Source organism: Schizophyllum commune, assembly GCF_000143185.2.
Source record: "Schizophyllum commune H4-8 unplaced genomic scaffold SCHCOscaffold_9, whole genome shotgun sequence".
NCBI lineage: Eukaryota > Fungi > Basidiomycota > Agaricomycetes > Agaricales > Schizophyllaceae > Schizophyllum > Schizophyllum commune.
Window position 1 is genome coordinate 1,381,825 of NW_026089546.1, and position 24,383 is coordinate 1,406,207.

At 57.4% G+C, this 24,383-nt stretch overlaps 9 protein-coding genes across 9 annotated transcripts; 4 read left to right on the plus strand and 5 right to left on the minus strand.

The window, feature by feature from the left end:
- Window positions 1-30: 30 nt before the first annotated feature.
- SCHCODRAFT_02670495 (uncharacterized protein) lies at window positions 31-1,397 on the plus strand (the record flags this gene model as incomplete). Its single annotated transcript, XM_003029356.1, has 7 exons — window positions 31-91; window positions 145-263; window positions 315-467; window positions 514-592; window positions 648-776; window positions 826-1,037; window positions 1,089-1,397. 7 exons carry the CDS (start codon window positions 31-33, stop codon window positions 1,395-1,397), a joined length of 1,062 nt encoding a protein of 353 aa, XP_003029402.1.
- A 303-nt stretch (window positions 1,398-1,700) lies between these two features.
- Window positions 1,701-3,158, minus strand: SCHCODRAFT_02510498 (uncharacterized protein; the record flags this gene model as incomplete). The annotated part of the gene is made up of 7 exons (XM_003029755.2): window positions 1,701-1,883; window positions 1,999-2,224; window positions 2,331-2,493; window positions 2,588-2,724; window positions 2,785-2,853; window positions 2,911-3,037; window positions 3,101-3,158. The coding sequence occupies 7 exons, from the start codon at window positions 3,156-3,158 to the stop codon at window positions 1,701-1,703; spliced, it is 963 nt and encodes a 320-aa protein (XP_003029801.1).
- Window positions 3,159-4,790: 1,632 nt separating this feature from the next.
- SCHCODRAFT_02634760 (uncharacterized protein) lies at window positions 4,791-8,464 on the plus strand. Its single transcript, XM_003029357.2, has 8 exons — window positions 4,791-5,887; window positions 5,944-6,316; window positions 6,368-6,500; window positions 6,550-6,796; window positions 6,850-7,275; window positions 7,335-7,737; window positions 7,788-8,048; window positions 8,099-8,464. The coding sequence occupies exons 1-8, from the start codon at window positions 5,006-5,008 to the stop codon at window positions 8,158-8,160; spliced, it is 2,787 nt and encodes a 928-aa protein (XP_003029403.1). The 5' UTR covers window positions 4,791-5,005; the 3' UTR covers window positions 8,161-8,464.
- Window positions 8,465-8,798: 334 nt separating this feature from the next.
- On the minus strand, window positions 8,799-11,021 carry SCHCODRAFT_02634763 (uncharacterized protein). The gene is made up of 4 exons (XM_003029756.3): window positions 10,684-11,021; window positions 10,545-10,632; window positions 10,218-10,486; window positions 8,799-10,156 (listed from the first exon to the last, which is right to left on the minus strand). Exons 1-4 carry the CDS (start codon window positions 10,832-10,834, stop codon window positions 8,874-8,876), a joined length of 1,791 nt encoding a protein of 596 aa, XP_003029802.1. The 5' UTR covers window positions 10,835-11,021; the 3' UTR covers window positions 8,799-8,873.
- Window positions 11,022-11,151: 130 nt separating this feature from the next.
- On the minus strand, window positions 11,152-13,721 carry SCHCODRAFT_02691273 (uncharacterized protein). The gene is made up of 16 exons (XM_050346834.1): window positions 13,416-13,721; window positions 13,284-13,360; window positions 13,017-13,226; window positions 12,891-12,964; window positions 12,786-12,836; window positions 12,576-12,736; window positions 12,497-12,517; window positions 12,353-12,435; window positions 12,195-12,298; window positions 12,127-12,140; window positions 12,064-12,068; window positions 11,986-12,012; window positions 11,848-11,933; window positions 11,750-11,798; window positions 11,555-11,697; window positions 11,152-11,502 (listed from the first exon to the last, which is right to left on the minus strand). Exons 1-16 carry the CDS (start codon window positions 13,460-13,462, stop codon window positions 11,296-11,298), a joined length of 1,359 nt encoding a protein of 452 aa, XP_050198867.1. The 5' UTR covers window positions 13,463-13,721; the 3' UTR covers window positions 11,152-11,295.
- Window positions 13,722-14,121: 400 nt separating this feature from the next.
- Window positions 14,122-19,249, minus strand: SCHCODRAFT_02634771 (uncharacterized protein). The gene is made up of 5 exons (XM_050345828.1): window positions 18,713-19,249; window positions 18,126-18,663; window positions 17,175-18,073; window positions 16,913-17,113; window positions 14,122-16,861 (listed from the first exon to the last, which is right to left on the minus strand). The coding sequence occupies exons 1-5, from the start codon at window positions 19,091-19,093 to the stop codon at window positions 14,204-14,206; spliced, it is 4,677 nt and encodes a 1,558-aa protein (XP_050198868.1). The 5' UTR covers window positions 19,094-19,249; the 3' UTR covers window positions 14,122-14,203.
- Window positions 19,250-19,825: 576 nt separating this feature from the next.
- Window positions 19,826-21,403, plus strand: SCHCODRAFT_02634777 (uncharacterized protein). Its single transcript, XM_050345829.1, has 8 exons — window positions 19,826-19,942; window positions 19,998-20,040; window positions 20,097-20,283; window positions 20,340-20,442; window positions 20,495-20,633; window positions 20,683-20,794; window positions 20,847-20,939; window positions 20,997-21,403. Exons 1-8 carry the CDS (start codon window positions 19,837-19,839, stop codon window positions 21,174-21,176), a joined length of 963 nt encoding a protein of 320 aa, XP_050198869.1. The 5' UTR covers window positions 19,826-19,836; the 3' UTR covers window positions 21,177-21,403.
- Window positions 21,404-22,069: 666 nt separating this feature from the next.
- Window positions 22,070-23,535, plus strand: SCHCODRAFT_02601599 (uncharacterized protein; the record flags this gene model as incomplete). Its single annotated transcript, XM_003029359.1, has 8 exons — window positions 22,070-22,178; window positions 22,234-22,276; window positions 22,420-22,522; window positions 22,570-22,636; window positions 22,724-22,845; window positions 22,934-23,023; window positions 23,074-23,133; window positions 23,245-23,535. The coding sequence occupies 8 exons, from the start codon at window positions 22,070-22,072 to the stop codon at window positions 23,533-23,535; spliced, it is 885 nt and encodes a 294-aa protein (XP_003029405.1).
- SCHCODRAFT_01158039 (uncharacterized protein) lies at window positions 23,426-24,340 on the minus strand. The gene is made up of 3 exons (XM_003029759.2): window positions 24,096-24,340; window positions 23,843-24,044; window positions 23,426-23,793 (listed from the first exon to the last, which is right to left on the minus strand). The coding sequence occupies exons 1-3, from the start codon at window positions 24,328-24,330 to the stop codon at window positions 23,721-23,723; spliced, it is 510 nt and encodes a 169-aa protein (XP_003029805.2). The 5' UTR covers window positions 24,331-24,340; the 3' UTR covers window positions 23,426-23,720.
- Window positions 24,341-24,383: the final 43 nt, after the last annotated feature.

Consider the following 24,383-nt stretch of genomic DNA (forward strand, 5'->3'; position numbering starts at 1 on the left):
CGTGCGCTACGGCTGCAGCGACGTACGGCCATGCCTGTCTCATCAACAGACGCGATCTTCTTCGGCGCGTTCTTCTCTACATTACTGTACGGTGCGTCAGCCCCTTTTTGCGTGCCGTCCTCCTTACCTATGCTCTATCTTCAGGCGCCTACTTAGTCGTGGCCTATGAGTGCTCGCGCGTCCTACTTCGAAGGCGGAAGCATCGCAGCACCCACAAAATCTTGGTCGCGACACATATCCTCCTCTTCATACTCGTCAGCATAGTGCGTACTCGGCTTTTGCACAGGGGAATCGCGTTCTCATTCTCACCCTAGCGATGTATAACCGTTTTGACGCGTACCTTGGTCGGCTTGCGCTTTCACATTGAAGCAGACGGCACCATCGACACTGGCGCGCTCAACTCCCCGGCCTCATTGCTCGTCAACACGGCGTGGCTGCTTGCGATCCTAACCTCAGACGGCTTCATTGTGAGTCTCTCAACTAGCTCGTATACGTTCGGCTTACGTCTCGCAGATATATCGCGTCTACGTCGTTTGGAGAGGGAATGAATGGGCCATCCTTGCTCCCGCAATCGGCTGGATCTCTGTCGCCGGTGAGCACCTTGCTGTACTAAATCGCTACGTCCCTCACCCCTACCCTTCGCTCAGGAAGCGGCATCTATCTCCTACACTCCCTGTCGACATACGGTCCAGGGGCGGATACCTTTCAGGGTCCCCTCACCAAGTCGAACGTTGCCTTTTGCGCCTTCACGCTGTATCTGAACCTCACGGCGACCTGTAAGCTATCATACCCTTACGGTCGTACGATTTTGACAGTCCTCTCCAGCCCTAATCGCCTACCGCATTTGGTCCGTCCGCCGTGGCGTCCACCTCCTTACGGAGCACACGCGCGACGCCGTCAATAACCTCGTCTCTATCCTGCTTGAGTCGGCCGGTATATACACCGCACTACTCACCGTGCATATCGTACTGTTGGCTGTCGGCTCGCTGCTGATGTACATCTGTGTGGACATGGAGGCGCCGACGATCGGGATTGTGGTGCGTGCATTCCGCTGCAAGCTTCGAAATCTTGCTTACCCTTCCCACAAGTTCTCCTCCATCATCATCCGCGTCTCCGAGGGCACCGCGCACGGGAACACGAGCTCCCTCGGCCCCACAAGCGGCGATACCTCCGGCTCAGCCGTTCGAGCACGGACGTGGAACTCTGGCGGGCGGCAGTGGGAATCGAGCGCGCGGCAAACAGGCTTGGGGCACACGCACACTCAAACCATCGACGTCGCGATCAAGCTCGAAACCGTCACGCATCGAGACGCGGACGTAGACCTTGAGGAGGGCTCGGTGACGAGGAGTACGGCGGACCTGGCTGATTTGGATAAGCAGAAGACGGATTCGTGGTGAGGGGCGCAGCCGCGAGTAGAGGGATATACCAGAGGGTGCACGGACACAAGGGCTCTCCTCTGGGGAGGTGTACATTATTAGGGGAACAGTCATGGTGTATATGTACAGTACGCAAGGCAATGCAGTGGGTATAGGCATGGGCAGTTATGGGTGTTATGGACGTCGTAAGCAGCCAATATCATGGCACGAAAACTCTACATGTGGTTCATCCAGGAAAAATGTTAGATCGTAGTTGTGCATGCCTAATCGTAGTTGACTGTCGTGCGTGTCGGAGGCAAGAAAGTTTGCCATAGTCCCGTGGGGCTACGGTTGTGGCTCATGTCGTGTAGAGCGTGCGTCTGGAAGCGCCCCGGGAGGTCTGCGGTCCAGCTGATCGCTCTCGAAGTAGAATGGTATTGAGTAGTATGTCGTGAGCTGCAGAGCGCTCGACGCGTCCGTAGACGCGTTCACCGGCAGGTCTTGCATGTTCAGAACGAGGCGGGTGCCCTGCGTCGACTCAATCAGCCTCGATGCCCTCCACTCCACACCACTCGACCCGCGAGGCAAGCACAATGCACTCGCTCGCAAAGTAAAAACAGGGAAGACAGCACACCAAACTCACCGCCACCGAAATGCTCGCCACCAACCATGGAAACGCCGCGGCCGTGAAGTCGAAGTTCAACAGCGGATAGATGGTCATGACGGCGCAGTACACTGCGAAGACGCCGAACACGAGCACGCCGTCGCGCACGACGAGGGACATGAGCGGGACGTTGCGCCAGCGGCCGCGGCGGTATTTGACGAGCATGAGGGTGAGGATGAGGATTTGGGTGAGGAAGGAGGAGATGCTGGGGGTGGTGTGAGTCGTGGGTGAGAGGGTTTCAGAGGAAAGGCGAGGCATAGGTGAAGAGAAGGAAGGGAGTCAGTAGGAAATACGGGGACGAGTACACTTACCCGAAGAAAGACAACGCCTTGGAGGAGAAGCGCACAAAGTCAGCGCGCGATATCTTGTCGGGAAGGGTGACTAGGATGCCGACGAGGACGATCATGGAGTCCAGCGCAAGGACGACGAGAAACGTTGTCAGGATCCTTCGTTCCTGCCGGTATAGGCCGTAAACTGGGTTAGTGTTAGCAGGTGCTTCAGCGACGGGGTATAGGCGAACGCGACGAGATGAATGTTGACAAAGGCTAAGAGAGACGAAGGAACTGACCTCGCGCCATCATGATCCCCTCGACGCCCAACATGCATAAGTGGGCGACAATCGGCTGGCAGATGAACCATATCCGCAGCGCGTACTCTGGCAAAGACCGACTATACAGTGCGGCGAGGTTGAAGGCGCGGTCAGTCCTATGTGCATATCACAAGTCGTCAGGGAGGAAAGTAAGTTAGCAAGAGGCAGAAACCCACGTCAAGGCGGCCAGCGCGAAGTATCTAATGAAGATATATGTCCACTTGAGCCATGCATCATTCGGCCGTCTATATGCAAGACTCGGAGTCAATCGGTGTGCACTAAATGGCAAGAAATCTACTTACGACCATATATGCTTGACCTCCTGGTCTATGTTTATGAGCGTCTCCCTGCAATCACAACCCATGAGCAACGTGTCCCGACGCGCCAGTTCGAGCGAATCGGACCATACAAGGATCGCGAGCGCGGCGGCTTTTAGAGGAACAGTCAGCGTTAAGAGCGTTTGGACTGAGGATAGCGCGTCGAACCACCCACCTCCAGCACAGTTTATGTCCACCGCCAGGCGTTCTGTCACGCCATCTGCCAGGATCATCCTCCGCGAGGAGACAGAGCAGCCGGGGGCATGGGGAGGAAGAGGAACGCGACGCGGGGAACGCGGGAAGGGTGGGTCGCGCCACAATGATGGGGGTGCCGCGAAAAAGTATGGGGAACGCGCCGGCGGACGCGGGTGAGGGGGACGGAGGGGACGGAGGGAGGGACGTAGGAGGAAAGGCTGGGGATGGCGGCAGGAGGAAGCAGAGCACTATATATGCATGGTGCACACCCGGATTCGTGCGTAACCGCGCATCAGCCACTCGGAAGACCAAATGACGGAGGTGCCTCGTGAAGCGGAGACATCAAATCCATCATCAAGATCGTGTCAGGGCCCTTCCCACGCGAGAACAATAGGCGCCGGGGATGACGTCTGAGCTGAACTTGCCTCTGCACACAAGTACAGACTGAGTTTCGAGATGCAGCGAGGGATTTTCCTCGTCGACGAGGGGGATCTCTCACCTTGCAGTTCAGGGCTTCATGAGTGCACCCGCGAACCCTCACTGAATGCAGCGCTCCTTGCTTTGGGAATGAAACTTCGCCGTTGAAAGCTTGGAAGAATGCATCGTGAGTTTACGCAGGATCGATCTCTGTAGCATCATTCTATGGCTTTCTCTTCAGGGTTCCGTTCACGCTGCCAGGATTCAATACACGCTGATAGGTCCCCGTTCACGCTACCGGGATTCTGTACGCACATCAGCGCTATGAGCAACCACGCTACCAGGGTTACGGGGCGCCAGCGCGTGCGTCGTGTATGGCAGCGTTCCGTTGATTTCATCTGAAGGTTCCATGTCAGGTATAGTTGCGGCTGCCCCGGATGTGAAGAGGGCCAGATGGCTGCGTCGTGCCGGATTTCCGTGTCGTCCTGAATCAATAGCGACGGAGCCCGGTAGGTTGGCGGATCGATGTTTGAGCGTCTGTTGACCAGAGAGCTCGAGTGAATTGGTTACAGCGAAAAGGAAGCTGTTGAATGGAGTAGAGTATCTATGTGAGCTAAGCAGTGGGAAGACTGGCTGGAAGACTCAGGAAGAATATCATAGGTGTGCCGCACGCGTGAGAATATGACCACGTGAGAAGTTGAACTTCGGGACCGAAGCCATTGATGGCAAAATATGGCTGCATTTGGTGGCGACAGCCCGTTGACTTCAGAATATAGCTCATGATGCGCATAATCTGAGTATGAGAAGCTCGGTTGAACGGACATTTTCTGAGCGCGAGTATGTAGTGGGTTTTCTATGAAACAGGTCGCCAGCACTGCTGGGAACATATATCATAACAAGTAGAACTTCCATCTTCAAGCGGCGGTGGGCGGCGTGCAACAGACTATTATCACCATAAGTTGTGTGCGAAGTACGTCTGCACAGTCCTCCGCCGGCGAAGTGTGAGAGCACCAGCAGCCGTTGACATGAGAAAATGACGGTACAAAGTGAGCGAGGCCTATGTGGGTCCTCCGTAAAGCAAGGAATATCATGATGTAAAGCCGCGTCTGCAGGGTCAGGTGGAAGTAAGGTCTGAATGTAGAGCGGAGAAAAGGAGGAATGCCTCGGACATCCTGGCAGTCAGCCAAGCTGTCAGGCGAAGGCGGGGATAATGCGGAGTGTCTCTCTCAGGGCTGACAGAACTGAGTCGTCTCGTACCACCATGTCGACCGCTATGTCGGCCATGCACAACGACCAAGCGAATGCTATCATGGCAAGTAGCAAACACTGAACAGCCGATCATCCGGGAATGCATTGGACCGGTGTGCCGGGCCGGCCGTCATGAATCTCCAGGAAAGGAATGTTGTCGGCGCCCGCCATACGCCACCTCACCCACTCGTCGCGTCTTCTCACCCCTCACACGTCCCCCATGGAGGAGACAGCGGCGCCGACGCCGCCATCCTGGCGCCGGGAGCGACTCCTGCGCATCGGCAGCAGCTTCACCGTCAACCTCCCCGCCGACGTCGAGCGCGAGCACGCAAGCGCAGGCGCTGACGCCACCCTCCCCTCCACGCCCCCACCCGCGGACACCGAACGCACTCCCCTCCGCCGACCGCCTCCACAGGAGCGCTCGACGTCGTACGGCGCGCTCCCCACGCACACCGTGAGCAGCATCTCCCGCCTCGGCCGCAGGCGGCACATCGCGCACATCACGATCCCCGGGCGCAAGACCTACTCGACGCCGCCAAGCCCGGACGCGCTGCGCTCCCCCTCGCTCAGCCGCAGCGTGACCGACCGCTTCCGCCGGCTGAGCCAGCGCCCGATCTCCGCGTACGACGCGCCGCTCGTCAAGGATCGCGACCACGCGGACGCGGACGCGGACCTGGACGCGAAGATCAACGGCATCCGCGTGTGGTACTCGAGCTTCACGAGCATCGACTGGCTGCACGACGCGATCAAGGACTCGGTGCGCTTCTCGCGCCTGCGGCGGCGGCACTCGGTGCGCGCGAGGGTGCGGCTCGCGTTCGACAAGAGCCTGGGGTGGATCATGGTGACGATCGTGGGCTTCCTGACCGCGGTCGTCGCGTTCCTCGTCGTGCGCGCGGAGCAGTGGCTATTTGATATCAAGGAGGGGTATTGTAGCGCGAACTGGACGAAGGCGCAGCGTTTCTGTTGCCCGCCTGTTGATGAGACTGTAGTCAACCCGCTGGAGGAGGAGGCCTGCCCTGCATGGCGCACCTGGGAGGACGTGTTCCACGGCTCTGGGGGAACGGGGGATCTGATTGAATACGTGTCCTATACTATCGTCGCGGTGCGTGCTTATATACCTTGCCTCTCATTCGCTTCCGAAGCTGACGTTCTTGGTAGCTCTTCCTCGCCTTCCTCTCCTGCATCCTCACCCTCTATCTCACCAAGTCCACCACCTTCGTCACCCGCAAAGAGTCTGGCATCCTGTCGCCCGCCTTCGAGGGTGATGAGCCCAAGGACAAGCCCGCTGCGCCCAAGCGCAAGGTCATGTACTACGCCGCGGGCAGCGGTATACCCGAGATCAAGACCATTCTCTCTGGTTTCGTTATTCACGGTTACCTCGGAGGGCGTACGCTGTTCACCAAGTCTGTCGGTTTGGCGTTATCAGTTGCATCCGGTCTATCACTCGGCAAGGAAGGACCCTTCGTGCATATAGCAAGTTGCATTGGGAACATCGTCAGCCGAGTGCACAACAAGTATGAGAACAACGAAGGTACGGTTGCTCGCATACTTGTATCCTCTTCTGTACTCATGAGCGGCATAGCTAAGAGGCGCGAGATCCTGAGTGCAGCTTGCGCTGCAGGTGTAGCCGTTGCCTTCGGTGCACCCATCGGTGGAACGTTGTTCAGTCTGGAGGAAGTCTCTTATTTCTTCCCGCCGAAGGTTATGTGGAGGAGGTGTGCTTATTCGTCTACCACTTTGCTCGCAACTCACAACGCTGTTCAGCTTCTTTTGTGCCATGATCGCAGCCTTGACTTTGCGTACCCTCGACCCCTTCGGAACAGGCAAGCTCGTGCTGTTCCAGGTCACCTACGACAAGGACTGGCATCTGTTCGAGCTCTTCCCCTTCCTCCTCCTCGGTGTCTTTGGCGGCGTGTACGGCGCCTACTTCTCCAAGCTCAACGTCCGATGGGCCAAGTATGTCCGCAACGGGACCTGGATCAAGAACCATCCCATCATCGAGGTCCTGCTCGTAAGTCAATTGATGTACCCAAACACCTTCCCACAGCTGAATAACCTTCTCAGACGACCCTCATCACCGCCTGCCTCTGCTTCCTCAACCCCTACACCCGCATGGGCGGCACCGAGCTCGTCTACAACCTCTTCGCCGAGTGCCGCACCGGCTCCGGGAACACCCACTCCGGCCTGTGCGTCGTCGACCCGGGCGCCTTCGCCGCCGTCTGGCCCGTCGCGCGCGCGATCCTCGTCGCCATGGTCGTCAAGGGCGCGCTGACCATAGTCACCTTCGGTATCAAGGTCCCCGCGGGGATCTTCATCCCGACGCTCGGTGTGGGCGCGTGTGCGGGTAGGGTGCTGGGCATTGCGATGCAGTGGCACCAAATGCAGAGTCCGGAGGGGCGGTTGTATAAGGCGTGTGGTGGGGATTTGGATTGTATAATTCCGGGGCTGTATGCGATGGTGGGCGCCGCGGCGGCGTTGTCGGGTGTGACGGTGGGTAGACTCGCTTGTTAAGCATGTATCGTCTCGTACTGACAAGACACAATACCCAGCGCACCACCGTCTCCCTCGCCGTCATCATGTTCGAGCTCACCGACACGCTTACCTACGCCGTCCCCGTCATGCTCGCCGTCCTCGTCGCCAAGACCGTCGCCGACGCCCTCGAGCCCAAGGGCATCTACGACCTCGTCATCGACGTCCAGCAGCTCCCGTACCTCGACGCCAAGCACACCTACCTCTGGGGCAACGTCCAAGTCGGGGATGTGCTCCGCCGCGACGTCCCGGCGATCAAGTTGGATGAGAAGCAGACGGTGGAGTCGTTGAGGGATATGCTGGTGGAGGCGAGTGTGGGGGGCGATGGGGATGGCGGGTTCCCGATTTTGAGGCGGGACGCGGAGATGGATGGGTATAGGATGGTGGGGTATATTGGGGCGAATGAGTTGGAGCATGCGTTGAGTGAGTCGACAGCTGCGGTGGTTGATTGCAGTGACTTACCATTCCTCCAGCCCTCGTCGCGGACAACCCCGACTCCGAGGTCCAGTTCACGCAAAACTGGGTGCACCACAGCTTGGCTGCGTCCTCAATATCGTCCCTTCTTGAGCACGGGGCCGGCGGTGCGACGCGCGAATACGACCCCTTCGACTTCAGTCCGTACATGGACCAGGCGCCGCTCTTGGTCGCGTTCAACTCGCCTCTGGAGCTCGTGCACCAGTTCTTCGTGAAGTTGGGCGCGCGTTACGTCGTGGTGACGGATGCGGATGGGCTGTGTAAGGGGTCTCGAAATTGGCTTGTAAGGATGTTGCTGACGAGTATATAGACGAGGGCGTCATCGACAAGAAGACCTGGCTCGCATTCTTAAGCGAGCTTGAGGAGAAGTGAGGGCAGGGCATAACGCATCACCTTCAATCACCCTGTTCTCTGGTCTCATTGTGCTTTTTTTTCCTGGTTTACCCCACATGCCTACCCGAACTCTTCCCTTCCCATCGCATCGCATAGTATCACAACAATACCATTTCTGGCATCCCGGACCCCTCAAGCAAACTGCCACAATACTACTCTATCGTTATTTCCACTGCGCCCCGTTGTTTCCATTCACTCCTGTAACGACCATGTCACGTTCATAGGTACCTATGTTAGGCCCTTCGGGTAATATACCATTGCATATCAGGCCGTGAAAGTGTGCTTACAGGGGGTGAAAGAGCATGTGAGCTCATCTTTTGTGGATACACAGAAAGTCCGCACGGCGGACGAAGTGCTGCGAAGTCGAACTTTTGACTCTGAGCTGGAACAGCTGCAACGCATCACCTGATCGTGTGACACGCGCCACGTGCGCGAAAAGTTGAACGTTCAATCTTCACAAAGCGACTCCATGGCCCCCGCCACTCTTCTTAAAAGACCAGAGTCAGTATGGTGTCTGGTAGGAGGACGAAGGAGCTGACTACCAAAAAGTGACTCATAAGCAGACGGTCTCCCTTTAGTTGGCCATGTGCTTGAAATCGCCTCTGCTCAAGTGCACATCTTGCTCAAAATCCGTGCGAATTATCATAAGTATGCAAACGAGTCCGTAAGTAATGTCCGTAAAGATATAAGTGCTATGGTCCTTCGACATATCGCGCGGTCATCGCATCGTCCGAGCGCTCTTCGTGTACAATAGAAAGTGGTCTAGGTGCTGGCGGTGTCCTTACGCGAAGCAGTGGTCGTGGAGGTTCCTTGAGTGTATCTATGTGAGGTTGTCCGACTGTATCTGGTGTGCCAGTGATTTCAGGCCCTGTACGCCATCGCGGCGTCGTCTCCTCCTCGCCCTGCGCGCTCATCTCCTCCCTCTCCTCCCTCGAACGGGCGACCTCCGTGATACCATCCCCCCACGCTCGCCGCTGTTCCTCCCAAGCCCGTTGCTGCTCCTCCCACGCCCGCAACTGCTCCTCGCGCACAAACTGGTGGCTCATCTCGGCCGCTGCTGTTTCCGTGCTACTCCCGCTATGCGTCTCGGACGACGGGGTCTGCGTCTCCCAGGTGTACCCCGAGCGTCGGGTGTCCTCGGTCGGGGATGATGGTAATGGTGACAGCTGCGACGCGTAGGCGGCGAGCTGCGCGGAGTACTGCGGCGGAGGTAGGGGGTAGCTGGATGGTGGCGGTCGGGGTGCGCCAGGAGGGGGATCTGGATAGAGGGTAGGAGGCGGCGAGTACGAAGGTCGGGTTAACGAGAGGTGATGAACGGAAGGTGGTGACGGTGATGAGGTCGACGGCCGCGGGAAATCGGATGGCGGTAGGGGTGGAAGGGGCCGTGACAAGCGGCGCTCGAGCAGGGTTGGCGTATCCTTTGGTCGGTGTCCGATGCTCGGAGGGGTAGCGTTGTTCGCGATGGGCATAGATTGTATGAATGAACCCGACGAATTCGGCGAATCTTGATACAACACAGCCTGCGCAGGCTCAGGTGTTGTATGAGCCACTGGGAACGTGGGCGCAGCGTCAAGTCCCTTCGGCGGTGTGGCCGAGTGCTGCGAACGCTCCATAGGCGGCGTAGATTGCCTGGGACGACCATACGTGGCGCCCATCGCACCGGGCGGGAGGTTATTCCGATGCATGTCGTCCGTCGGGACGGCGGCGTAATGCGGAATACTGCTTACAGGCTCAGGCGCAAAGCCCGGGTGCGCCGACTGAGGCATCGAGTGTCCGACTTCAGCGTACGGATCGAACTCGCGCTGTACTTCCGGCTGAGGCATCAGGAGCTGCTGCTCCGGCCTGACTTGCGATGAGTCCACGCGTGTGTGCGAGATGTTGCGTTCCCTGGTGAAGATGACGGGTTGACGCTGTGCCTCGCGTCGGCGCTCCCTATTCAGAAGCAGGACGTAGCGAGCGACAACTATCGTGGCCTCTGTGAGCTCGGCGCTATCAGGAAACTGGAGGCAGAAATAGATGCAGGCGATGCAACTCACCGACTTGCGTAAACCATGCGAGACCGACGAACGTGTATATGACGCTCTGAGTGTCGCGTAACAGGCTACCACACTGCGTCTGCTGCTCGACGCTGATGGTGTGTCGGCAGACCTTGAGTAGTGGTATGCCAGCGAACGCAGGATCTGTGCCCACGACGACCTGGTACACCAGCCAAGGGAAGAAGCCGCTCTGAAGGATCAGAATGGCGCAAGCGGTATACATGTAGACGCGCAGGACATCGAAGCGGCGCGCAACTGTGGCGATCAACCTGATTGGATGCCAGCGCTGTCAGCATGTAGCGACCCATACGGGCCGAAAGCGTTTACCCAAGGAAGCAAACGACGAACGTCGCGCAGGACACTACCCCGCTGCTGATCAGTGCAGCTTTCGCGACTGGAATGAAGCCCCGGGCGTCTGTATAGAAGTCAACCATATAGTACCGCATGCGATCGGTGGAGTACGCACTGGCGACCTCGATCCACAACATGCTCGTGAGCACCCCGCTGAAGAACATGCCCAGGAAGGTGGTCCCAAGGACGCCAGGCCTGGCCGGTATGCAGCATAGCAGGCCGCCGGGCTGTCTCTCTGGCTCAGGAAAGGTCGAGGGGCCGGACATGATGCGTGAGTGCGGCGCGTGTTGGCCGTGCTGAGAACCCGCCGAGGCAGTGACGCCGCAGAGATTAGCTGATAGTTTCGTCGCGTTCGAGGAGGAGGGCCCGGGCACGGGTCCCCTCCCGATGTTGATGAGGGGAGGAGGAGGCAAGGAACATCAGGCGGATTGGCGCCGGCAGCGCAGGCGGTGCTGTTTTCTGACGATTAACAAGGAGGCCAGGACGTGTTTAGGCGCGCGGTGCGCGTTCCGGACTGCCGCGTGCGGCACGTGTTGCCATTTCCCACGCCACACCTTCCCTTATTCCTGTCACTGCTGAGGTTCGCGTCGAATATTTCGACAATCTTTGCGACTGAGGAAAGATAAAGAATAGTGAAGGCATAGTTACATTGTACATGTCTAACTTCTCTATGACAAGGAACGTCTATAGCGGAATCAGCGCCCATCGTCAGCTTACCGCGCCCCCTTTACTCATACGTCCGGAAACAACTCGTCTCCTGCACGACTGCGCTCTCCACGAGCTTTCCCGCCTCCTCGCGCAGATCCTCAGGATGATCCTCCACCAGTACCTCCCGAGCAGCCTTGCCCTGCCGGTTCTTGTAGAACACAATAGCGCCCTCGTTCTCAATGAACTGACACTGCGTGAACGAACGATAGAGCGCGTAGAACGACGGCTAATGGGCCGAGTAAGCACGAGGGAAGCAAAGAGTAAAAGGGCCAACGTACCGTGGAGTCGTAGTTATAATCATCCTTCAGCACGGACTTGATGGCTTTCGTAATCTCGGGCCCGTTAACTGTCAATCGTGTGGTCAGCGGGACGTAGACATGCTGCTGGATAAACTGACAGAACGGCGCTTGGATGAAGAAGTCTGGATAGATATAACTTTAGCAAAGAGGTGACACGTCAGGCGTGGCACGTACGATGAGCGACGTGATCATGGCTGATGTTGTGCAGGAAGAAACGCCCCATCTAGAGAGTGTTAGTGGAAGGTTATGCTATGATCGTCATGAAAGCCTACCCAGCCTAAGAGCGGACGATCGACCGTAGCTGCAGCACCACGCAGGAAGGACCATTCCTCCTTGCGGTAGTGGGGGATAGTGGGATCTGCAGAAGCGCCTGAGTACGGGCATGACTCCGAGAAAGAATCGTGGCTTACCCGAGTGGTGTAGATAGGTGAACATGACTGCAAGGCGTGTTAGTGATCGCTGGTACGTCAAGCTATGAGCGAGCTCACCGATCCTGAAATAGGCCAATCTTGTGAGTACATTAAGCAACAATATAAGGGCCAAGAGCTTACCAGTGGTTCGTCAACTGTCAGAAGAGGGTGAGCAACTGTCCTTCGTCTATATGGCAGAAAGGGCTCACAATATACGGAATCACGTAGTACCATGCGACTCGACTCCAGCCCATATAGTAAAGGACGCAGAGCATGGCGCCGATGCCAAGATTCGAGTAGATTACGCCGTCACCTACAGAAGGATCATATCAGCGATTGCCTCAAATGATGCACATAGAGCACGTACGCTGCGCAGGCCTGAAGAGCGGCGAGCTCGGGTCGAAATGGTTAGTGCCCGGCGGATACATCTTCGACCCCATCGTGTTCTCCCTGCAGAGGATCATCCTTAGCACACCAAGCCCGAATCTCGATGCAAACTGGCAATACTCACGCTAAGTATATCCACCAGCCACTAGATTATGAGGGTGGGATCAGCATCGCCGCAGGTAGAGCGCGCGCGGTCGACTCACCCGATCTGCATGACTAGCATCCTGCCGAGCGTCATGAGGGGCGTCTCCTCGAAGACCTCCGCGTAATCGAACGCGGTGGCCTTGCTGGGTGGCGGGAGCGCGTAGTCTGAGCGGTCGTACGGGACGTAATTCTCATCGCGCTCGATGGACGACGTCGCTTTCTGAAGGCCGGTCAGCGAGGGCGGCAACTGCCGGGGGTGCGAACCGTACGTGGTGCGCGTGGTGCGTCGCCCGCCAGGAGAAGTAGGGAGCCAAGAGGAACTGATCGTCCGTTAGTGCGCGATTAGCAGGATAGACAGGCTACTGATCGCGTACTGAATGGAGGACGAAACCGACGGCGTTGTTGACCTTGCTGCTATTGAACAGGGTACCGTGCCCAGCGTCGTGACCTGCCGCAACTATGAATATCTCGTTCGCATCATCACATGCGATAGAGCTCACCCAAGCAAAAGATACCGGCCCAAGTGAGGCCCTGGAACCACCAGTAGAATAGCCAGAGCGAAGCGGAGATGAGCTGCTTCATGAGCGGCGCGTGGATGTGGCCACCGAAGTCGCTGTCGGACCATGGCTTGATGTGCAACGCGATGGAAAGGAGGAGGAGCGACAGCGCGATATCACGCGAAACGTAGAGCGCGCCCTTCCATTGGTTGCCTGCATGACGCGCGCAATTGAGTATCCGTGCGACTTGGGAATGAGAGACAGGCTCACGGCGTAGAAGAGCTTTTGGCACGGCGTCATGGATCTCCTTCAGCGTGGCCTTTGGTGGGACGAACGGCTTGCCTAGCCTGTAGATCACCAGGTCAGCGTCGATGTATCGTGGAACGACGGCACGCGACTTACCTTGCTTTGTACTCAGGCCCGTCGTCCCAAAGCGAGAGCGAGAACATATCTAGGGTGCTAGCAGTGGAGGAGGGAAAGATGAAGTAGTACGGTAGAGCTGAAGGCTGAAGGGCGCTTGATGAAGATATCTCATCCTGCCTTGGCCCTTATATACCTCACCAAGGCGCGGCGCCAACCATGAAATTTGTGCAGAGCCACGCTCCTCTGACGAAAGCTAAGCTACTTTGAGCGGTCACAGATGGACCGCGGACGTGAGGTACACGAGCGGAAGGTAAGAAGGGCGCACCAAGGAACGCGAGGTTGATTCGCAGGAACTCATCAAGCTTTCTGTGCACGCTATCACGCTTCTGGCGGCCCTTCACTGTATGCCCGGCGTCGATCTCGGACCAAACAAAGGAGGGCACAGCTGGAGGACCTCGCGCCGCAAAAGCGCCGCCGCCGTTCGTCATGATGCAGGCAGAGGACTGAATCCGCCCGGGCCCACCCAAGTCGGAGCCGAGGGCACGGGACTACCGCTGGGCTGAGACGCAAGTCAGCGCCGCACCCAGGAGGACAAACAAGACCGGCGTACTGAATACGGCGACCAAGCCCAGGCCGCACCCAAGTTCTGCATGTTCAAAGGCGTTCATTCCAAACGCCGCCGCCGCATCGACGCCGCGGTCCGCACAAACGAAGTCCTCGACTCGCGCCCCGCATCGCGCGAGAGTGCATCGCTAAATCAGCACCTCACATTATACGATACATACATACGTAGGAATCCTCGATTAGCAAGTAAACCGCCCACACGGCTATGGTACGCAGTCTAAGTGATACACAGCGCCTGTCCGACCGACGGAGATCCGCACGTCGTCCGCGGCCACGCCGTCCTTGCCCAGCAATGCACGCCGACAACGCGTACAGATCCCCCGCCCCGCAGCCCAGCCGCGCGCCTGCTCGCGCACCAGCACGGCGGTTGTCGCGTAGAGGTCTCGATCGACGAGATGCTTGGAGATGATGAGCATGTCCCCGTCCTCCCGGTAAGACTCCAGCATGCCCGTGAGGATGGTCCGGAACTCGTTGTACTGCGCGCCCTTTGCAGATTGCGCCGTCGAGCTGACCAGCCGCTTGAATAAACGGGGGAAGGACACCATCCGTGCGGAGCTCATGGAGACCAACGCAGTGAAAGTTTCCTGGACGAGGGCGCGCAGAGAAGCAAGCGTCTGCTGTTGAGCCTCTGAGACGGAGGTGTCGGCGTCTTTCGAGTCGGATAGGTAGCCGGACACGGCTTGCACGCTTGTTATTTGGCCATTGAGAAGCTGGAACCACAGATCCTCCAGAGGCATGTCAACAGCGGAGCCTTGCGATCGTCCTACGCAGATCTCGATGCCCGTGCGAACGAGGTCTTGCATGGACTTCACCGCGCGAGACAGTCCCTCTTCCCTGGTGTCCGCAGCGTCCGAGCCAAAGCAGTCGAGCACGCGAAGCGTAAGCTTCTTGTCGAACGCTTCGACCTTGCCGAGGGCATCGCCGGGCTTGTCAAGCTTGTCCACTGCCCACGCAGCTGCAGCGTACACCTCATTCGCCTCGCACGCATCTGCCACCACCTTCATATCCACGAAGTCGTCCGGGAAGGTCTTGAGCAGCGATATGACCTCCTCAGGGTGGTACCGACACTGCAGCTGCACGAACTGGTGCCGCAGATCTCGCGGGACACGCTGCGAGGGCGTCTTCTGCGGCAGGATCGTCGGCACTTCGTACTCCTCCGAATGCACAGGCCCAAGAAGGTGGCGAAGGTAAGCATAGCGCTCCGCGTCGGCGCCCTCCTCCAGGGTATCCAGCGCCCGCTGGTGCAGCTGCGGGACATGCCTATCGAGCAGCCCCGCGCAGTACGTGAGGCCCGCCTGTGTGAGCTGCGCCAGCGCGTCCTCGATCGTCGCGACGATCTCCGAGGGCAGCAGCCCGTGATTCGCCCGTGCGGCCTGTCCGAGTACCTCATCCGCATTGGAGAATATTTCCGAGGGGTGCAGGTCAGGGTCGTCGATGTAGGCGACGAGCAGCGCGCCCCAGCGGCGCTCGCGGCGGTGCCATGTACGCAGTATGCGGTAGAAGCCGGCTTGCTCGAAAAGGCGGAGCATGCGCTCGTGGTCGTGAGGGGTATAGGCCGAGAGCAGGTACTCCGCTGCGAGCTGGCGGTCTTCCCGCGTACTTGGGTCCGTATCCTCCGCGAGTGAGATGAGGACCTTGTGCAGGGTCTTCGGTGGCAGCTCTAGCTTCCCGGGGTACTTCGGTACGTTTCGCGCAATGAAGATGTTGATGAAGGTCACGTCCGAGGGGGACAGGTCACCCGTCGCCAGCACATCGAGGAGGACATGAATGATCACCAGCCGGCTCATGCCTTGCGGCTCGTCCGTCAGATAGAAGTCCTCGAAGGCAATGTCGAGCGAGTGCAGGAAGGACTCCGCGTCGAAGCGTAGGAGCTGGCGCACGTAGGGATATGTTGGCTCGACGCCACCCTCCTCTTCTGCCGTGAGCACTAGTCTGCTATCTCCCTGCTTAGGCCACGACGCCGAGCGCCCGGAGAAGACAAAAGCATAGATGTCCCCCTTCGCCTGATCGACTTCGTCTGCAGGCAGCGGCTCCTCGCTCGGGTACGTAAGGCCTGACAGTACGTTGGCGAGGTACGGGTAGACCTTGTACGCGTTGACGATCGTCGATTCCAGCGTCCTCTCATCCAGCACCCCTCCCGACTCCGGCGACCGCGTTTGCGCCCGCCGATGCTGCTGCACCCTGCGCATCAAGCCCAGCAACTCCACAATCGGCGCCACATAATCCCTCAGCGCCCTTGTGTACACATAAATGAGCGCGTCGTACAGGTGGTACCGCTGGCACAGATGAATCGCCTGGTTGATGTCCAAACACGCCGGGTCAATGTGCCAGATGACGCGCTCGACGAGGTCCGGGCGGCGATCCTCCTCGTGCAGCGCCACCAGCCGCTGCGTGATCCACGGCGGGACGAACTTGATCTCGCCCTCCAGCACGAACGGCTCGAGCTCGCGCAGGAAGATGCGCGTGATGCCCGCGTCATCGTAGTGCCCAAAGAGATCTTCGAAGAGGAAGTCGAAGTCGTCGAGCGCGATGCAGGCGCGCGCGCACGTCCGGACGAGCCCTTCGAAGAGGTCAGTGCGGTCGACGCCCCGGTTGTCTGGCGTGATGTGGGTGGCGTCGGTGAGGCGTTCTTCGGAGAAGGCGTAGCGGGCGGAAGCTTGCATGAGGTCTTGCATCTTCTGGCCGATTGTCTCTTTCCGGAGCTCGGGGTCATCCGGCAGGCCGTTGCGGTTGCCGGGAGCTTCGTCCGTGTAATAGGTGCGCGCGAGATCGATGGCGCTCAGAAGGTCGCCATTCTCGACGAAGGAAAGCACCCGGTCCGCCCAAGTCAGCAGGGTGCCGACCTGGAGGTGCTCGCGGCCCTAACGGTGGATGAGCAAACAGATCCACTATCTTGCGCGGCGCGTGCTTACCAAAATGAAGATCTTGCCCTTGTACGCCCGTAGACTATGCGCCACATCACGAATGGATACAGAATACGGCATCGACCCATTGACCGACCGCTTCAGCGACGGCGACACAAGCGACATCCCATTGAACGGCACCTGCTCAACCAGCGCGCCGTGCCGCAAATCGTACACGCCAAGCATGTCGTCCGTCAACACAATCACTTGCTGCAACGAATATGCATAAGCCCCCGTACCGCGCGCGCCAACAAGAAGCGAACGAACCCACATTGGCGTTCAACCACTGCGAAGCGAGGATATCGGACGGCGCCGCCCACCGGCCCGCATCCTCGAAAGCCATCCGGCCGACCTCCATCTCGGTGGTCTTGCCCGTGCGAGGGTTGCGGACGGTTTCCCTGCCACGGACTTCGGTGACCTTGAGCAGACGCAGGGAGTTGCCCCAGGTGTATACGAGGATTGGAGTTGTCGCGGGGACAGCCTCGTCCTTGCCGTTGGCAGCCTTCTTCGGCGAGCCTTGGGAGACAGAGACGCTGGGGAACCATGAAAGCGTGCCCTTCCACTTCGTCTTCCCGCCCCCCTCTTCTGGCTCTCGCGGTGCCCTCAGCCAGGTCTTCGGTGTCGGCTTCAAGCCCACGATGACGAGCTTGGAAGGCGTCAGTAGAGCGATGAGATTGTACGCGTCTGTCGAATGTGGTGATGTCCCTAATGGCAGAGGTGCCATTGCGAGCATGGTAAAGCGGTGCCTTCGCCTCTCAGGTGGAACATGGGTATGAACCTGGGATTTCGGCGTCGGACCTGCCACGATGGTCGACGGGGATACGGGCGGGTCGTCCAAGGGGTATTTGCCCAATATCCTCAAGATGTCCGACGCATCGACGAAGAGAACTTTGCCGAGACTATGGTAGAAGGCCATACCATGCTCATCAGCGGAGACCAAGGCTGTGTGCCTGCCAGCAACAAAGTCGACGTTGACGATCCTACTACCGCGAATATGGCCTTCTTGGCGACCTGAAGCAACGACCTCGATAGTTGTCGGTGCAACGACTCGTGCGGGAGATTTCGGGTTTTTCAGATCGAACAGCTGGACGTGCCCGAAAGCGTGTCCCGTTGCGACGTAGGTATGGTCGTGAGAGAGGGCGACCGCGGTAACAGGGCCAACCGTTTGCGCTGTGCACATATGTCAGCCTTTACCAGCATATAGATATCGATATCTGCGCACAATCCTCCGAGCCGCAAATGCACTTCAAATTCTGCGTAAAGTCGTACACGGAGGTCTTCCCGTTGTCCGTGCCGACGCAGATGAGACCATTGGCAGCAAGGACGGTGGGAGCGCCGATGGCAGGAGCGCCCAGAAGAGACGCAGTCTTCTGTGGATTACTGGAATATACGTGCTGGCCGATGTTACGCAGGAGCGTCCAGCGGAAGACCTCGCGATCAGGCGCAGGGATGTGACCATTAGAGTGATCGTTTGTCGAGGCGGACGGTAGCTGCTGGAGATTTGACAAGGAGGACATGCGGGAGAGTGCAGAGAAATGGGAGCCTCCGGGCGTGTCGAGCCCTGGCGGGTTTAGTGTACCCATGCTTGCGGAGGAAGGTGCGCGCGAAGGTTGAGGGGTGTAGGAGCGCAAACGGGAGACAGTAGGGTGAAGGAAGGGTTTCGCGAGCCGAGGAGCTGAGCCATTCGGTAAAGGGGACTCGGTAGGCTGTGGTGTTCTGGGCATGGAAGGTGTCGAAGGTGAGGAGAGCGTGTCCTGGTGCTGTCGTGCATTTCAGCAGAATACCGATAGCAGCGAGTGATCCACGTACCTCGTCCACATCTTGGGTGACAATGTGCGGCTGTGCCTCTGAATGATGTTCTTCGGGACCATCCCCCAGTTCCTCCCCCGAGTCCTCCGATTCCAGAACGTCGCGTAGTTGGTCGCGGTACGATGATTGTGGGTCTTCGTCCATCCAAGACAAATCCGGCTCTTGTTCGTGCTCGTAGTCTTCGTACTCGCCCTCGTCTTCCTCCGCATCCTCGCCGAGTACGGCTTCCATCCTTGCAGAATAATCCCCGTCGTCCTCGACATGTGCATCCTCCTCGAAGTCGTAACTGTCGTCCTGGTCGAAGTCGAACGACAGGGTGCGCGAGTGCAGATGTGGGCCGCCATGGGCAGAGGATGCCTCGCCCGCCGGTGAAGAGCTCATGTTGGGGAGTGTCGGGAGACGCGCCCTTCGCTCGGGGTGCGCGTCTGGTGTGACGGAAGGAAGGAATTGAATTTGGCACCGGCTTCTCAACGCAGCAACGTGGCTCCCGCGTGCGGCAGTAATTATCCCGACCCGCCCGCGCCGTCTTTTGCTCCGAATCTCACCTCGACGTCGAGATTCGAGAGATCAGCAATCCCTGCAATGAAGTCGCTGTGAATACCTCGAGGTGAAGTGGTTACTGGCAATCACGGTGCCGCAGTCGAAACTGAGATGCGCTCGTCAAAGCGGTCAAGGAGGTAATGAACTAGCGGTAACAAGGGCTCAGCGTAAGTGATGGATCTGCTGTTGAACTCAGATGATCATGCTATTTGGGGATCTCGCGCTCCCATATGTGGAGGCTTAGTGCGTACTCATAAATAATACTGAAGCTCAAGCGCTCACTTTCAAGATCAGCAGGCCTCGCTTGTTGCGACCTCATCCCCTCAGCGAAATGATCCTTGTATCGCCACGAATGACGACTGTCTGGAGGTATACAGGTTAGTGATTTTCAGTGGGAGATCTTGGCGCGGGAACAACCATGCCACCATTGATTCTATAACCGTCTGGCCTTTCGGAGTCGGTTGATACGTCCTTGCGAGGGCAGTTCGCGGCGTCCGGGTCTCAGACCTTCTAAGAATATCGAAGTCCTTCATATACATGACGGATCCCGTTACACCCTTCTGGAAGCCCTCTCCTGTCCGCTCATGATACGTAGAAATGGTTTCGCTGTGTCCCCAAAGTTGACGAAAGACGACACGGTATTCAATCAAGGTGCCATCCTGGAGATAGGTATTGACGCCCTTTTCTACGGTACGCACGATCGCTCGTCTTTGCCAGCGCATCTCTGATTTTATCTCGACATCAGGCTTTCACGCTGCACTATTCGTCGCCGCCATGGCTGCTTTGGCGTGAGTAAACATGCCTCACATCTCCTTGTTGACCAATCGTACTGAGTGCTTACTAGACGCCAGAAGCACCGCTCGCGTCTCGTCACAGCGGTCGTCATCTCGCTCTTCATCTCGTCGACAGTCGAAGTCGTTCTGGGCAACATATTCTATCTCATTCAAGCACCTCTGCTATCTATTTCAGAGCGAATCGGCCGCATATTGCTTGCTTTGGATGTTACTGTCCAGATTTGCATACGCTTTAACGCGAGTCCATGTTACCTGCGTCGATAATCACCCTTCTAATCACTTTGCACATACAGCTGCTCGTTTGCGACGCTATCGTCGTATGGCGAGCATGGGCACTATGGCAAGACAATCGTGTCGCCAAGATCATCTTGTCGCTATGCATGGCCAGCAGTGTGGGTGAGTTGTAGGAGAGGCTGGTTCGTGATAATTCACGTCTGACGAAGATTAGTCGGTGTTCTCGCGCACTTGATCTGGTATGCTTTGGCTTACTTGGACGACACGGCACCAATATTGAGCTTGCTGATGGTCACGATACCTCTGCTCCTCACAAACCTGGTTGCGACGATTTTAGTAGGCCTTCAGGTTTGGTAAGTCGATCCTTTCTTCACTGCAATGACATCTAACACAGCCCTACAGGTATTACCGCCGCAACATCAGAAGCGTTGCCAGCCCTTGGCGAAAGAAAACCCGAGTCGAAAAGGTTCTTGTCCTGCTTCTTGAGTCGGGCTTTGTATATAGCTTGCTTTGGGTAGGTTTTGGTCTCATTTCATTGTTGCTGGTCCCAATGAATTCTCCACCAGATCGTAAGCCTCGCTCTCGAAGTGGACGGAAGTTCAGATGAAACACGCGCGGCGTACTACATGGCAGCGAGCAACGCGTACCAGAGCTTCGCTGTAAGTGGTCAACCCTGCAATCCTGTTGCTGCGAGCTGGGCTACTAACGATGTACAGGGAATTTACCCCACCCTTATTGTCATCATCGTCGCTGTGCAGCGTTCCACGACGGAATCCCTCGTTTTGAGCACTCAGGTATCGCACCCGATGGAGTTCGCAAACACGAACGAGAGGACCGAAAACCCGACGAGCGGCGCGACCCTCAGAACATCTGCTGGCGAGCGAGGTAGCGAATAGACATCACTTCACGTTTGGCGGCACTCTCGCTGGAAGGCGCTTGAGGGCCTCAGCATTGCGGATCGCCATGAAACGCTCGGCCGCTGCCTCCCTAGCGATGAGCAGGCAAACCTCACATCGTATGCGGTTCTTGGCTGCAAAGGGCTCGTATAGTAGGTCGGACGATTCAGTCAGCATGTCAGAGATTTCTCCTGCCAATTGAACATTGCCATGATTGCACTTCAACCGCACCTTGCATCGAGAAGTTCAACATTTGCACACGTGATCGTGGCCGCGAATCTCCGGGAGATGCCGATTACCTCGGAACCAATCGCACGTTTCCTTTCTCCGCTACAATCCGCTACAACAACCTCAACTTGCGCTAGGACCCATATGGGCAACTGTGGCTATAACGGAACACGCAGCACCGGGGCTCTGCTCGTCCAGGAACGCGCCCGGGCACTTCCGTTTCGCGCCGCCTTCGTTCTCGAATGATACTTCTTCGATATATCGACCGCCGTGACCAGAAACGGCGAGGCGCTGAGCATTGCCAGTGCGAGAATCTGACCTTGCTGTTTAGATTCAGGCTCACAGCCCGCTTTGGAGGTCAATAGCACGACTCCCGCCTGAACCCGCTTATAGCAGTACAAGAGTCACGCCACTGATAACTTCTGCCGGGTCCACGAGGCCCTCCTAGTTCACTCTCGCGCCTCTGCCAGGAGATATCGGGCCGCTATCATACCTCGCAGTCGTATCCGTCGGAGCCGGCTCCAAGCTATGGATATGTTGTGTTCGCTTCAGTCTATCTCGCGGGAAGAAGCCAAAGCTCCTTGGACATCGCACATATAATAACCTGTCGTCTGCGCATACGCGCCGCTCTCCCTTCGGGCGCTCGATTGCACGTTCCTTCAGCTATGCTACTCTCCACACCTCGAGATATACAGCTTCAGCCGCTCTCCGCGGGCGATGTGGAAGACCTGAAGCTCATTGTCATGCAGGAAGGTGTCGAAGTGCTGTTTTATGGTGGGCTCGCACATTTGACGAAGCCTTGCGACACGAGTTTGACCTCATCCGATAGGGATACAGGCGACGCTGCTGGTCGCCGCTTTGGCTGCTTTGACGTCAGCTCACGACGTCCATCATTCATAAGGCCTGGCGGCTGATTTTCCCTTAGGCGGGGAAAAACTTGGTCGCGCCCGGTCACAGCGTGCATCGTCGCTCTGTTTCTTGCCTCGACATGCACTATAATTGTGGCCATACTCAGCAACGTCGTACAAATGCCTTCGCTAGGACTCAACGCAGAATTGGCCTTGCCAGAGCTGCTGAACAAGCTCAACATTGCGTTCATAGTGGCTACGCGATTCAACGTGCGCTTCTTGTATCCTCACTGCTTCTGTGACTGAGGAAGCCGGAGCTAGTATATCATGAGCGACACCATTGTCGTCTGGCGGGTGTTGATGCTCTATCGGGGCAGCCGCCTCGTAAGTGGAGCGCTCCCCCTATGCTTACTCGGAAGTTTCAGTGAGCTGGGTCTTCTTTCCGTCTCAGAACTTTCTAATGTCATACAGTCGGTGTCCTCGTCGAATGCGTCACCTACATCAAGGTCCCCAAGAACGGTCTCCAGTCAAGCGCAATCATGATGGAAATACCATTGTTGATCACCAACGCCGTCTCGACAATCCTGGTGGCAGTACGATTTTGGTACATTGCCCGTTTCATAACTGTCCTATAGTACGCTAACTAATCACGTCGCTAGGTACTACCTTCGTGACGTGAAGAGGCTCGTCAGCGACTGGCGAAAAACTTCGCGAGCGGAGAGAATCCTCATATTGCTGCTGGAGTCTGGGACGCTGTACTGCATACTGTGGGTGAGTCTCTGCCTCTCTTTCAGCCGCGACTTTGTACTCATCACGGTCAGGTCGTCCGCTTCGGCATCGACCTCTATGATGGTGCAGGTACCGTCTACCTTGTTTACAGTGTGATTGGCGCGACCTATCCTAGAACGAGAGGCTGAACTGTGAGACTAGGCCGTAGGTCCCTTCGAACCCAAATTACGCTATGATTTTCGGATTGATCTATGGCCTTGCAGGGTATTCTACCCACACTGATCCTCCTCGTCGTGGCGATGCGCCGCTCGGCTACGACGTCGCTACTGCTGAGCACCCAGGTGTCGCAAGGCATGCGGTTTGCGGATGGAGCAGAGACGCAGGGCCGCTCGCTCACGACGCTTGATGAGACGCAGCTCGATAGCCTGGACGAGACGCAGCTGAACAGCATGGACGGGCGCACGTTCACGTCCGGTCGTACAGCGTCTATGGCTTCGCCTAAGAACGCCAAAGACCTTCCTCTCGAAGACCTGGGTCGTGTTCGCGGGAAGTAGGTTCGGTGAGTCAGATAGGAGGGTAGAGACGTTCGTTTCCAGTAGCGCAGCAGTTTTTGTTGCACCCTTGTCACTGCAAAAAATGCAGAGCGAGAAAGAGTGGATAGAGTATACCAGAGAGCCTCCGATGTCAATTGGACAGATAGTGGGGGTGCATAGATGGTTCAAAGGGATTGGGAGAGCAGCTAATTGGCGTCCACGCGCTTCTTCCCGAGCATCTCATCCGTGATAAGTACGGGGAAATTGGGTGGTGGCTCGCTGCAGAAATGTCAATATACGCCATACGTGAAGTGGACGGTGCCCTCACGATCGTGCCTCCCAAACATCTTCGCTACTCTTCCCCATCCTCCTTCGTGCCCACCATTCTGCGCGGCGACGTATCCACATGTCATGTCGTTCCTCATCAGGATGCCAGACATTGCTTATGCACCACTTGAACTCAGCAGCCTTCTCTGAGCAGGAAGTCTGATGGCCGTAGCGGTATATGGCCTTGACGTTCTCACGCAGCGCTAAGGGCCAAGGTCATCTTTGAGGTATCAATGCATGAGGGGGCAACGCACAGTAGCATGACAGAAGCGTATCCATATGGTTCCAACACTTCGGCATCTCCGCGAAGGAGGGGTACTCGCGCTTCAGACGTGCCTCTTCCTGCCTGACAACTTCCTCGAAGTTGCCCGCGAGAACCGATGACTCTACGGTCGATGTAGACGTTGTCGGTGGTTCACTTTCACTTGGAATGGACGCCGCCGGAGCCTCCTGAGGCTCTGGCGTTGATGAAGCCTTACTGAAGAACATGATGGTGAAGAACAACGCAGGGGAAATTAGGCGCCCGTCGGGGCACGCGCGGG

Coding starts and splice junctions, on each gene's coding strand:
- SCHCODRAFT_02634771 (XM_050345828.1), bottom strand. CDS start 19,093: ATGAGCTCTTCACCGGCGGGCGAGGCATCCTCTGCCCATGGCGGCCCA. Junction 18,074..18,125: donor CATTTGCGGCTCGGAGGATT/GTGCGCAGATAT, acceptor ATATGTGCACAG/CGCAAACGGTTGGCCCTGTT. Junction 17,114..17,174: donor CGCAGTGGTTGAACGCCAAT/GTGGGTTCGTTC, acceptor TATTCGTTGCAG/CAAGTGATTGTGTTGACGGA.
- SCHCODRAFT_02634777 (XM_050345829.1), top strand. CDS start 19,837: ATGATACGTAGAAATGGTTTCGCTGTGTCCCCAAAGTTGACGAAAGAC. Junction 20,443..20,494: donor ATGCATGGCCAGCAGTGTGG/GTGAGTTGTAGG, acceptor GACGAAGATTAG/TCGGTGTTCTCGCGCACTTG. Junction 20,634..20,682: donor TTAGTAGGCCTTCAGGTTTG/GTAAGTCGATCC, acceptor ACAGCCCTACAG/GTATTACCGCCGCAACATCA.
- SCHCODRAFT_01158039 (XM_003029759.2), bottom strand. CDS start 24,330: ATGTTCTTCAGTAAGGCTTCATCAACGCCAGAGCCTCAGGAGGCTCCG. Junction 24,045..24,095: donor TACGCTTCTGTCATGCTACT/GTGCGTTGCCCC, acceptor CTTGGCCCTTAG/CGCTGCGTGAGAACGTCAAG. Junction 23,794..23,842: donor GATGTTTGGGAGGCACGATC/GTGAGGGCACCG, acceptor ACATTTCTGCAG/CGAGCCACCACCCAATTTCC.
- SCHCODRAFT_02691273 (XM_050346834.1), bottom strand. CDS start 13,462: ATGTTCTCGCTCTCGCTTTGGGACGACGGGCCTGAGTACAAAGCAAG. Junction 12,965..13,016: donor GGCCGGTATCTTTTGCTTGG/GTGAGCTCTATC, acceptor TAGTTGCGGCAG/GTCACGACGCTGGGCACGGT. Junction 11,503..11,554: donor ATTATAACTACGACTCCACG/GTACGTTGGCCC, acceptor TCGGCCCATTAG/CCGTCGTTCTACGCGCTCTA.
- SCHCODRAFT_02634760 (XM_003029357.2), top strand. CDS start 5,006: ATGGAGGAGACAGCGGCGCCGACGCCGCCATCCTGGCGCCGGGAGCGA. Junction 6,317..6,367: donor CAAGTATGAGAACAACGAAG/GTACGGTTGCTC, acceptor TGAGCGGCATAG/CTAAGAGGCGCGAGATCCTG. Junction 7,738..7,787: donor TGAGTTGGAGCATGCGTTGA/GTGAGTCGACAG, acceptor CCATTCCTCCAG/CCCTCGTCGCGGACAACCCC.
- SCHCODRAFT_02634763 (XM_003029756.3), bottom strand. CDS start 10,834: ATGTCCGGCCCCTCGACCTTTCCTGAGCCAGAGAGACAGCCCGGCGGC. Junction 10,633..10,683: donor GTTGTGGATCGAGGTCGCCA/GTGCGTACTCCA, acceptor ACTTCTATACAG/ACGCCCGGGGCTTCATTCCA. Junction 10,157..10,217: donor CGCATGGTTTACGCAAGTCG/GTGAGTTGCATC, acceptor CCGAGCTCACAG/AGGCCACGATAGTTGTCGCT.